Source organism: Natator depressus, chromosome 2, assembly GCF_965152275.1.
Source record: "Natator depressus isolate rNatDep1 chromosome 2, rNatDep2.hap1, whole genome shotgun sequence".
Classification (NCBI taxonomy): Eukaryota; Metazoa; Chordata; order Testudines; family Cheloniidae; genus Natator; species Natator depressus.
The window spans coordinates 99,586,319-99,598,611 of record NC_134235.1 but is presented as its reverse complement, the minus strand read 5'-3'; the positions used below and the strand labels follow the sequence as shown (position 1 = coordinate 99,598,611).

Sequence of the window (12,293 nt, the reverse complement as noted above, 5' to 3'; positions counted from 1 at the left end):
GGAAGGTACCGCTGTGTTGCAGAATGGAGACAAATACCTAAAATGAGGAATATATATTGCGTGCACTTAAAAAGTTCATTCCAATCCTAAACATCTTATTGGCTCTAGTATACTTTTAATTTTTTTGAGATGGGGAATACCCCTAAAACTGGAATTAACTTTAAAAATATGTCCACTGTATATGCTATTGAGAAAGCTGAAAGGTATTCTTAAAACAATGTGAAGGGAGATGAAATCAGACATTATCCAAATTATAGGATGAAGAGCAAACCCTTGATGGTTGTACTGGATCTATTGCTGCTTGTGTTTTATAATTTTTTTTTTCTATTGCTCTGTAGGTGTCACCTAGGACACCACCCCCAGTGCAGGCAAAGGTAAGTGTCTTCCCCAAGATCCCATCTAATTATTGTGGTTAAATATGTACCTGTTCAGGTGGCCATATTAGTTTACTCAAAAGGTATCATCACCAGTGTTTAGAACAGGGGAGTAGGAGTCAGGAGACTTGGGCTCTATTCTCGATTTTAACACTGACTTGCTGCATGACCACAGATTAGCCATCTGTAAAATGGCAATAATACTGCTTGTCCACTGATCTAAAGCATGTTGAGATTCTTTCATGAAAGCTGATAATTAAATGTAAAATATTATTCATAATATTTTAAAACATATTCTTCAGCCAAACCCTGAGAATGTCTATAAGTAGCTGGTGAGATTACAAGAAGATCCATGTGGTTAATTGTAAGTAAATTGAGTTGTTAAACCAAAGCTGGTCAAATAATTTTTGCAAATAATTCTAATTGTGAATTGTCTGTTTTCTATTCAAATAATCATTTAAGAATTTTTTATTATTATTTAATTAACTTTATAGATCAAATAATATAAATTGTGAATGTTGGTATTTTTAATGTAATAGAATGACTGTTCACAAATTTATGCGTCTATTATTTGACCAGCTCTGTTTGCTGTTTCTCTTTTTTCTCTCACGTATCTTGAGCACCCTTTTCTTCATGGTGATCATCATATCACTGTTTCTGTTTCTTACATATGCAGGGGAGAGGATTATCCCTCGCCAGATTTAGCTGGGTAGGTGATGAATGTGCTTTCATTCACAGCCATTTTGGTCTATCAAGGCCAAAGTATATCTTTCACCATTGCCTTTCAAGCCTCTGCAGCAACTTGACATTCATGTTTCGGTCTTCATTTTGGTGTTTGTTTTGCTTTATTCCTTTTGATCCACTTTCCCCCTCCTACACAGCAGTTTGTTTATGGTCGTAATTTTGTTGCTTGCTCTTATCCAGAAGCTTGTCAACCTTACAGTGATATAATCTCTTTTGCTTTAGCACAAATGGAGCACGTCTGCTGCATGGCAAAACTACCTCTTTTCCTTTAAGGCTCCTGGAAGACTTAACTGCTTTCTCTTTTCTTTTTGCGGGGAGCGGAAGAATTGGGGATAGGGTTGAAAGAGCCAGGGAACTTTTTACATAAGCCTGATTTTTCTATATGCTAATATTGTCTCTAGTGTGTACATTTTTGTCATATGTTTTTGCAGTCCCTTTTAAAAAGAAGAGATCAATACTACTGCTTATTATATAGGCTCTTTCTACAGTTATGTTTTAAAACACGGACAGTATCGAGTAGCAGACAAGCACAGTTATCTCACAGCTAACTAAATCCTATTTTCTACTTCACTTCAGCTTTCATTACACACATGGGCAGATTACCACAAGTATCTTAAATGGTATATTAAAGCTTCTAAAATGCTAATGGTTTCTATCAGTGTAGTTATTTACTAGAACACAAAAGTTATTTTCTCAAAGTCAGAGGTTTGGTGTTCTTTGTGCTCATGAGATGGGAGAAATCATTAACCAATGGGATGGCAGAAGACTAATGTGTGTGAATTCTTAAAATCACACTGTCAAGAATTTTCTCTAAGGTTTTTCTTAATTATTTTTTTTGAAATTCTCCATCAGGCCTAAATCCTGGAGCTAATATTCAAATAACTCTCCCCTTGAAGTCAGTAATATATGGGAATTTTGAAGGACTGTAAGTTTTGGTTTCAGAAAGCCCAATCCTCAGTTCCCACCTACAATGTAAGAAGGTGAATGGGAGTGAAAGGCATTCAGCACTTCGCAGCATAAGGTTCAATATTTGTAACAGCCTATTAAAAGACTGAAAAAAGCCTCAGTTCTTGTGCTAATTACTTTGCTCTCCATTTGACAAACAATATATATAGGTTTTTTTTAATTGCTTCTGTTCTTGTAGTAGGAACAAAATCTTGAGCATCAGGTGAAAGGGTGCTCAGTCCTTTCACAAGAAGGTCCAATCTAACTCAAGTAAGTGTTGGTGATGTTCTTCACCACACAGAATTCGGCCCACTGCGATAGGGCTGGTGGGTCAGCAGAAACGTTAATAGCTTTGGCAACACAGCCATGGACTTCCCAGCTGTTGGGTATGGCATTCTCTCTCTTATAAACATTAAATCTAGATTTGGCAGTGGCTCTGTTTGCATGACTCCCATTGAAGCCAATGCGAGTTCTCAATGGCTGTATCATCAGGTCCACACACTGAAGCAATTGGGAGCTGAGAGTGTTAAATGATTGCAGAATTGAATCCAGTGCAGGCCCAGTCTATTGAGATAGAGTGACATTTTGCCATTTACTTCAATACAGGCATGATCAAGCCCAATGACTTCTGGGAAACTTCTGCTACAGAATATGGGATTTAATACAAGTTAAGAGATTTAGAAAGGAAGGCTATTTCCTGCCAGGTTTATAACAATTTAAAACTAGGTCATCTTGGCAGTATCTCCTATACACAAATAAGTTCAGATAGTCAATTTTACTTTCTTTGTTAACATGATCGATAGCTGTAATATTGTATCTGAATAGATCTGTGAATTTATTCATTTTACTTTACTGTTTGTTTAACAACAAAAGGATATCTCAATGAATCAAATACAAATTTGGCTCTTAGAGCACAGAGAAAAATCAAGGAAGCAGGATTCCACATAAACTTCACTCCTGCTTTGTGAATGAATTAGGGATGCAAAATTGCAACACACTCTCACTGTCCTTTGATTGTCTCTTGCCTTTTAACTATCTTTTATACAGATACTTCCTTTGCTCCAGAACAGTTTTTCTCAAATTATGAGCCTGGCCCCCTTGGGGAGGCTTCAACCTCTTTCAGAAGATGTACACTGAAAATGAGGGAAGAGAGTGTTCTTTTTTCCATTTCTTATAGGAATTATTACTTAGGACTCAGCAAAAGCAGGACCTGTTTGTTGAAGGGCAATTGGGTAGTTCAGGAGACAGGATAACAAATTAGGACCTTTTTACTGCTGTGCTACTCGTTTGATTCCAGGTTGACTCTGAAAATCTTTACCATTTGGCAGCTGTGCGATTACCTTTGTAAACTGATTTGATGGTCTCAGTCCAGTTCTTAATCGATAAGTTTCCTCATCACATTTGGCAGCAGCACACTATTGGTAGTCTCCATAAACAGGCCAGTGAGTGATTAGGCATGGACACTGAATTACACTGTAGCTTGCACCTGGAGGGATCTAGAACCTAGGACTTTCAATCTGGTAACTTTAATAAGCATTAAATTAATTAAAAAAAATTAAAAAATCCAAGTTTACAGTTCTGTTTTTGCTGAGCCTGAAGTGGAAATTACTCAGCAAAAAAGTGAAGTTAGTATGCTGACCCTGTCCATGTTTGAAATAGACCACCAAAATCACAACTTGTAAACAACGTTTTCAACAAGAGGTTGGTGGGAGGTGTCTTTCCCTAGTTGTGTAAGGGGACAATGTTTGAGAAACCCTGTTCTAGTACTTCTCCTCCTCCTCGGGCAGTTACTTTATAATGAAAGAAAATGACTTTCACAAGCAACTTTTTTTCACCAGTGATCTTAGTACTTAAGTGTAAGTGTTTGAAAAGCTCTTGAAAATGTCATGTATACTTTTAGGAGAAATTCAGGTGCATATAAAATCTCCATGTTGATCAAGAGATTTTTATTCTTCCAACCCTTTTGTACTATTCAGTATAATTTTCTAAAGGGGATAAAACATTTTTAAGTCAAAAGGTTTCTTTTTCAAGACTCACAGTTGCAGTTACTATTCTTCCTTTTTCATTTTCCATTCACATTATGCATTTGACAGTACAACTATCCTGTTCTGATTATTGATTTCTCTGTTACAGACCAAAGTTTGGGACTCAGATTTTCACATTTAGAATTTTTTTCCTCCCACACTTTCAGCTACTTGACTAATTTGAAAGCATTGCATTCCAGCAGTCGCAAATGAAGGTAACTGGTCTGAACAACACACCTGAGATATCTGTGATCTCTCTTCTAGGGAGGTGAAGGACACAAGCCAGGGTATGGAGGAAGTGGCAAATTCTCCGAGCATAAATCTGCTTATAAGGGACATAAGGGATCATACCATGATGGCCAGGGCACTCTTTCCAAAATCTTTAAACTGGTAAAGTACAAGTAAACTTACAATAAGTGAAAAATTGAGCCTATGAAAAAGCATAAATGCCTCTCTGGATCTATTTAATATCAGTCACATTCAAATATTCTTGAGTAAAACTTGTCTTGAGTTACAAATAAAACTGAGCAGATACTATATCTGTATGAAACCAAGTTGTGCTTGACACTGTTTTATATACCAAATTCACAACTGAAGTACAATAGAAATCTACTGATTTCTGATTTGATTGATCATGCCAATCAAGAGTAAGGGGACCAAATCCTGCTCTCAAATGTGGGAGTACTTTCTTAAATTATCAATGAAGTTATTTTGGATTTACAGCAGACTATCTAAGAGCAGAATTTGGCCCAATATTTTCTTGTCTGTAACAATAGTAAAAACATATTTGTAATGTGCCCCAAGATTAATGGTCTCTGGATCCCTAACAAATATTTAGAATAAAAAAAAAAAAGGCCGTGTATGGCCAAATAGTTTCCAAAGAAGGGCAGGGGAAAAAAAAAAAGACGAATGAAAATCTAACCCAATTATTACATCCATATCCAAACAAAAAATAATATGAAGTCTTCATTTTTCTTCCCCTAAAGCCAGATACAGTGATTTCCCACTACTAGTGTTGTGTTCTCAGTAAATAATGCAATCAGCAGTGATGCTCCTTTCAATGAGGAGGTGTCAATTACAGGAGAGTATGCCATCATGTGCCAGCAATGCCCCTCTGGCATGTACATTGGTCAAACCAGACAGTCCCTACGTAAAAGAATAAATGGACACAAATCGGACATCAGGAATGGTAACATACAAAAGCCAGTAGGAGAATACTTCAGTCTTCCTGGACATTCTATAACAGGTTTAAAAGTAGCTATACTTGAACAAAAAATCTTCAGAAACAGACTTCAAAGAGAAACAGCAGAACTAAAATTCATTTGCAAATTTAACACCATTAATTTGGGCTTGAATAGGGACTGGGAGTGGCTGGCTCATTATAAAAACAACTTTGCCTCTCCTGGAATTGACACCTCCTCATCTATTACTGGGAGTGGACTTACATCCACCCTGATCGAATTGGCCCTCTCAATACTGGTTCTCCACTTGTGAGGTAACTCCCGTCCCTTCATGTGTCATTATATAATGCCTCCATCTGTATTTTTCACTCCATGCTTCTGAAGAAGTGGTGTTTTACCCCCGAAAGCTTATGCCCAAATAAATCTGTTAGTCTTTAAGGTGCCACCAGACTCCTTGTTGTTTTTGTGGATACAGACTAACATGGCTACCCCCTGATACTTTCAAGATGGAAAGTAGAAGAATGAATCATTTCCATCTCTAGCATATCCTCCAAGAACAGACACAGCAGAAACTCACCAGCAGTCACAATTGAAATAAGCCTATTTAAGCCAACTAAGAGATAAATATGTATGTCTGCTTTAGTGCAAGACAGTACATAGATGTGTGGCACTACGAAGAGAAGTTATAATCCCTCAGTGGTGCATGATAGTTTTTGACTTGGAAGGAGATTTAAGAAAAGGAATGAGGTTCTATACATGTCCAGAGAAAGCCAAAAGAAGCATTCACAGTTGGAGTCTGATTTCATATTGGCCCCAATCTGTCCCTCCCTCCACACTTGTGTCATCACTTGCATAAGAACTGATAGATACAGTTAAGTTTTTGTTATTCCCTTTCCTGTTAATTTTTTGTTGTATATACTCAATCATAAGCCGGTTCGTTTATAAACAGCAGTCTCAAATTTCCTGGATTCATAATAACTTAATTAAGACTCCACTCACTGGAAATAAATTATTACACAAGTGCGAGTGATGGAGGTGTTTAATTAGAATAAACTCATCCTACTTGAAAATTCAGTTATCAAAAGTAATCATCCCTTTGAAGCAAAACTGAAATTTCAAGCATTCAATTAATTTAGTGATATAATACACAGGCTTATCCAAAGATTGTCACTAGAAACAATGGACTCTGGATTGTACTACCAGTTTGTAATACTGGAACCTAGCTTTTTGGAATTAGTGTGTGTGTGTGTATATATATATATATATATATATATATATATATATATATATATATATATATATATATATATACACACACACACACACACACACACTTACACACCCACACCGTGCCATACCTTTCTAATCAAATTGATTTTATTCCTCTTTTCACAGGGAGGATCTGGTTCTCGACCTGGATCGCGGTCTGGTTCTCCAGTTGCTAGACGCTGAAGTTCTAAGATGCCATTCAAGGATCACACACTCTGCTTCATAAGATAACTGCCTAAAATTTTAATAATAATTGCAAGAAGTACATAGATAGAAACAATCTGTTACTTAATGTCATTTGAGTTGTGCGTGCAGTAGGATTATATAAACTTCTATTGGCAATCCCTGACCAACAGTTGAATGAATGAAACACACAAAGTAGCTTTTATTTGCTATCTTCATTATTTTAAGTAAAATAACAAGATCCCCCACTTTATTCATTCTTCTTCAGGATGCCCCAACTGCATGTTAGATTTTATTTATTTTTTCTCCAAGCCCCACAAGTCTTCTGATTTTTTTTTTTCATTGAACACCACAATTGGAAATGCAGAGCAACTGTCTTGGTTTTTGAGCACTGCCATTAAAGGATTTCTTAAATACTGCTGTAAAAAACATGTGCAGAAGTTGTAAGGACTGTTTATCCGAACACTTTTTTGTTTGGGTTTATTTTTGTTTAATGTCACTTCTCTCAGAATATTTTACTTTTCATAACAGGATTAGGCAGTCATGGAAAGGTTTAATAAACTTCGGGAGTTCAAGGTATGTGAAATGTGGAAGAGGGCAGCTGTTACAGTATCAATGAGACGAAAAGCAATAGTAATAAGGAAATTCCTTATTTCTACAAATTGCTCATCACACCCAAGCCATTAGAATTAAGTGTGGCCGAGAGAGAAAGCAAGAGGATTTCAAACTTGGGTTAGACTAATGTCTCACAACAAAAAACAAGGAATATTCCCAAAGAAGAAACATCTAAGATTGCACATGACCACTGCATGTCACTGTTGCTCCATGCAGACACTGCTACAACAGCATTTCTTTAGCAGTTAAAGAATAAAACAAAAATAGTCTAATTTGTGAAAGAAATAAAGCCCTTCAGCATTGAGATTTCAGATAGTCCTGCACATCTCAAGTTAGAATTACTAATAGTTTTCTTGTTACTGCAGCAGTGTTAAACTTGGAAAGCTTGTCTTCTGACTAAAAAGATGCCTTTAATGGCAGTGCACCAAAGCAAACTAGTAGTAAACTGTAAACTACTGTGAACATTTAACTGTTGCATTGTAGTTGCCTTATAGAAATTAAATCTAATTCATTAGTTAGCATTTAACATTAATTGTTCACAAATCTACTAAAATGTACACATGTGGCAATGGTATTTCCAACCATATGTAGGAAAAAAGCTCTTCTGAATTGCACTATTTTATAACAAACTTTAATATTTTTTGAGATTACCCTCCTTTACTGATTCAGTGTTTTTTATTTTAGCGTGTATGTTGTAGACTCTATATTTAATGCTAAGTTGTCACTCAGTTTCAGCTACACTACGGACTGTCAGGAGTAGCCAATGTTAATGCCAACTGACATATACTGTATGTTGTTAATTCTGTTTTGTCTCTAAATCTACTGTAGATTTAAAGCACTGTCCATTAATATGCAGCAGTGAAAGATGAGAGGGAAGGAAAACATAGAAACGAAAGACAACGGAAAAACAGCAAAATTGTTAAACACATACCTATTACATCTTCCTTAAGCTATATTGTTGTCTGGCTATACTGGAAGGACAGGAGACAGTGAATATGGTTTAACCAGGCTGCAATTTTATTAGGTGTCTGGGACTACCCGTCAGATAAAAGTGTACGGTGCAGGTAACACCATGATCATTTCAACATTTTCCTGGGGACTTCTGCCAGCCTCCCATCCCTTTTTTTCCATCCTGGTCCCCAGCCAGTCCATTGTTGGGACCTTACCATCATCCCACTCTCAAATAATGAGGGTTAAGGTGGGGTATAAAGAAAGGAGGGGGTGGCTCCCTGGTCCCAGTCATAGGCGCTCCAACCCCACCCCACCCCCAGCCCATTCCACTCCTTTAACAAACACCTCCTTTAAGTTGTTTACCAAGCCATTTATCTGATCACTGTATCCCTTCCCTGTGGAGTACCTGACCTGGACATCCGCCCCATACTTACATAATGAGTTGCGACATCATAGCCTAACTCCCTTCCCTACTCACCATAACAAATCCGCCCCCTGCCACCCTCGGGAAAATGCTATGGGGAAGGTAAAAATCTCCCACTCCAGTTTGGCTAATCTGGTGGTGAGAGAAAAATTCCTTCCTGGCCTCCCAAGAAAGGAGTGGCTAGTGCAGTGCTCACTGTGATCCCGATCAAACCTGCTTTTTTGCCACTTCCAAGATTGCGAGGCTGGGTGCTACTCCATCTGGTCCAGAGAAAGGTCTTCTCCTGTTGGGCTTGCCCTTTATCAACTCTGCAGCCCTTCCGGTTCCTGAAGGATGAACACTGACCCATTCTGCTTTTGCAGCGGTATCTGTGCCTCTCTCCCCCTCCATACTCTTGAAGTGATATACTCCTTCCCCTAGCAAGCTGGACAACACCCTTCGCCCCCCACCAGCTGTGGTGCAGTCATTGGCTATGTGTATTTTTCTATATGTAGCTTCACTCAGATGTATACTCCACAACATAATAGTAAATTTAATTTAAATGTGTACTGTTCACAAAAGCGTAGGAATACAGCTTTTAAAAACATTCATTATTGAAATAAAATAATCAACTTGTAATGACATTTGGACCAGTTTGGTTTTCTAAGCTTTATAAAATACTGTATGCATATGTGTGTTTTTCTGTAAAATAACACTTTTGGTAACAGGTAAAAAATACAATAAAAAATTAAATTTAAAAACGTACGATCTCTGCATGAATTATGTGAAAAAGATGTTGATTATTAAAGACAGCCTTCAAATATATTTAATGAAAAAGTGATTTCTGAAGGTAAAAACTTTTTTCCAAAATGTTGCTACATGTTGTTTAAACAAGACCTCCCCCCAAAAAACCTTTTTCAAAGGCTGGTATACTTCTAGCTTTGCCTTCTCTGAAAATGGGACCATCAAGATATTTTTCATACATTTAAAAATGACAGTTTACCTCACTGTTATATATAATGGTTCTTTGTAAGGTTGAGACTGAAATCCAGTTCCTCTACTCTACGCATCACAAGAGACTGGGCATCTACACTACTTCCAAGCAAGGGGGTTTTAGTGGGATGGAAGAGACCAGGATCTGAAAGAAGGCATGTGTCCACCCTTCATTCCACGCATGGAGGGAGAAGGTATAAGCCAAAAGAAATACTACAGCTCTGAGGCTACACTGGTGGCCATCAAGCAGCTCTACTGCAGCATCATGATCTGGAAAAATAAGGGAGGATTCCTACCCCTCCACTTCTTTGGGAAACCTCTCTGGCAACTAAAATACACAACCTGGCTCTTCAGGCTACAGCTGGGAACTGCTTTCCCCTTCCTTCTGAAAATCCTGCTCTCAGATTCCAGGAAAATGCAGACAAAAATATGGCTTGTGAGACAGTCCATTACATCACTTACAAGAAGCCTGAATCTCCAGATCAAACACCCCTGAACTGTGGTGATCTGTCCTTTTGTCAGTCTTCCCTCCCAGTGTTGGCCTCATAATCTCCAGCTCTTGTCTTAAGTACATGCCACCTGCTTCCTCTCATCTCATTTCCCCATTCATCCTCATCTATTTCAGTTTCCTTGTTAAACCCTCTGACTTCACTGCTTTTCACTTTCTCTCCCAGACTCTCTCAGATCTGGATCAGTCCATAAATCACCACTACAGTCAGCCTCTTGACCTAGTCTTTACTTGCAACTGCTCTCTGAATTATCCCTGTCAATGAATTATTAGAGAGGGTATTACTTCATATTCTTTAATATTTCTCACTTTCATGTATAATCCTTCTAAAATTGAATTCTACTTCAGTGGGTTTTATGGAGATGGCAAATCATACTGCCATAGGTCCAGGCCATCAAGTAGTTCATGTCTGAGCTGGGATTAGAAAACATGTTCTCAAATACAATGGAGCATCTGATACTAGTAAGCTGCCCTTTTTGTGGGCAGAGATCACATAGGCTGCTCAGCAGAGGAATCACCTTAGCTACATGGAGCTGGCTGGAAGACTGTGGTAGCCTTGGGCCTCTAATGACAGTGTTGGAAATGCTGTCCATGAAGCTACAAACTGATCATGGGTCTTTCCTAAAAATCAAGGGGAAACATGGTCATGATTTTCCCAGTCTCCAAAAAATAATCACAGGGAGCTATAGGCAGTGACATATCATAAACAATCTGATCATTAGGAAAAACCAGGGACAGGCTTTAAGCCCTTGTGATCAGTTGACATTTCCCAGGCTTTTTTTTTTATAAGGAATTGGGTGAGAAATGTACTTTAAAAAATATGAAAGTGCTGAGATTGTTCTCTAATTTCTAGGTCCTTCACATCTGGGGGGATAATAGAAGATGCTGCAATCATGGGCTCTGCAGGTCCCACAGGCCAGTTCTGCTATAGAGAATTCTCCCATAGCCATGTCCAATTTATACCGTCCAAAGCTCACTATGGGCAACAGTTTTTTAATGACAGAAGTATTCTATATTTTAGTTGACTGGAGCACTGCATTTTATGTATTAGAAAAGATGGTAGAGACTGTGCTGTGAGTCATAGAATATCACTAGATATCATTGATGACAAATTATGAGATTCAGGTTAATAGTGAATTAAACATTTCCTGACATAATAAAGGTTATGCAAAAATTGTTACCTGATGATTTCCAATGCATTTAGGCTGTGTGTCTCTTCCTGCAAATACCAGAAGCAGTTCAGACTTGTCCACAAGACACTAGGGTTTAGGCACGTTATTTTTTCTGCCCTCATGCTAGCGTATTTCCAAAGCTGTATGAAAACACTGAATTCTCATTATTAGCTAAATATAAGCTTCTTTACTATAAAGTATGACCATTATTATTAAAGTTCTGTTTATAAAGAGTTGATAGTTAATAGGTGCTTTGATATATATTTAATCAATTGTTATGGATTATTTTAGAGTTCAAGAGGTTACTTATAACTATCTAATATCTTATACAGGTGTGTTTATAACACGTATAATGCATCTGATGTCTGTAGCATGCTTATAACATGTATCAATCATTTACTATCCTTTATAAACAATTTATTAAATTAAACCTTAAGTACAGCCCAATTCTATCTTTCTTAACTGTGTTAACTATACATACAGACTCTTAAAAGGCCATTATACTGATCATTAGAGAATACGTCTCAGGTAGGGCAGACTGGGAAGAGGTCCCAGAAAGGAATTCACTAGACAATAAATTTTTCCTTCTGCATCCCGACTTCTTCCTCAGTCTGAGGGCTGGTCTACACTACTGCTTACGTCACTGTAACTTATGATGCTCAGGGGTATGAAAAAGACACACACCATAAGGTACATTCACTTAAGTGGTGTCCACACTGCGCTATGTCAGCAGCGGATGCTCTCCCACTGACACACCTTCTGCCCCCTGCGAAGGTGGAGTAATTTTGCCAATGGGAGAGTGCTCTCTTGTCAGCATAGCACGTCTTCACTAGACACGCTGCAGCTGTGCGGATGTATCATACTCGTGTAGACTTACCCTGAGACAATTATAATGAGCAATAAGGAAAAAATAGTAGGAAAGTAGGGATAA

General features: G+C 37.8%; 1 protein-coding gene across 3 annotated transcripts in view; it reads left to right on the top strand.

The window, feature by feature from the left end:
* Positions 1 to 8,610, top strand: part of MBP (myelin basic protein) — a 163,517-nt gene extending 154,907 nt beyond the window's left edge. For 2 of the 3 annotated variants that reach the window (XM_074944736.1, XM_074944738.1), the window contains 4 exons: positions 339 to 374; positions 1,051 to 1,083; positions 4,352 to 4,477; positions 6,664 to 8,610. In XM_074944736.1, the coding sequence (XP_074800837.1) occupies positions 339 to 374; positions 1,051 to 1,083; positions 4,352 to 4,477; positions 6,664 to 6,720 (252 nt within the window). In that variant the 3' untranslated portion in view covers positions 6,721 to 8,610. The remainder of the gene's footprint in view (positions 1 to 338; positions 375 to 1,050; positions 1,084 to 4,351; positions 4,478 to 6,663) is intronic. The other variant, XM_074944737.1, reaches the window with a different exon arrangement.
* Positions 8,611 to 12,293: the final 3,683 nt, after the last annotated feature.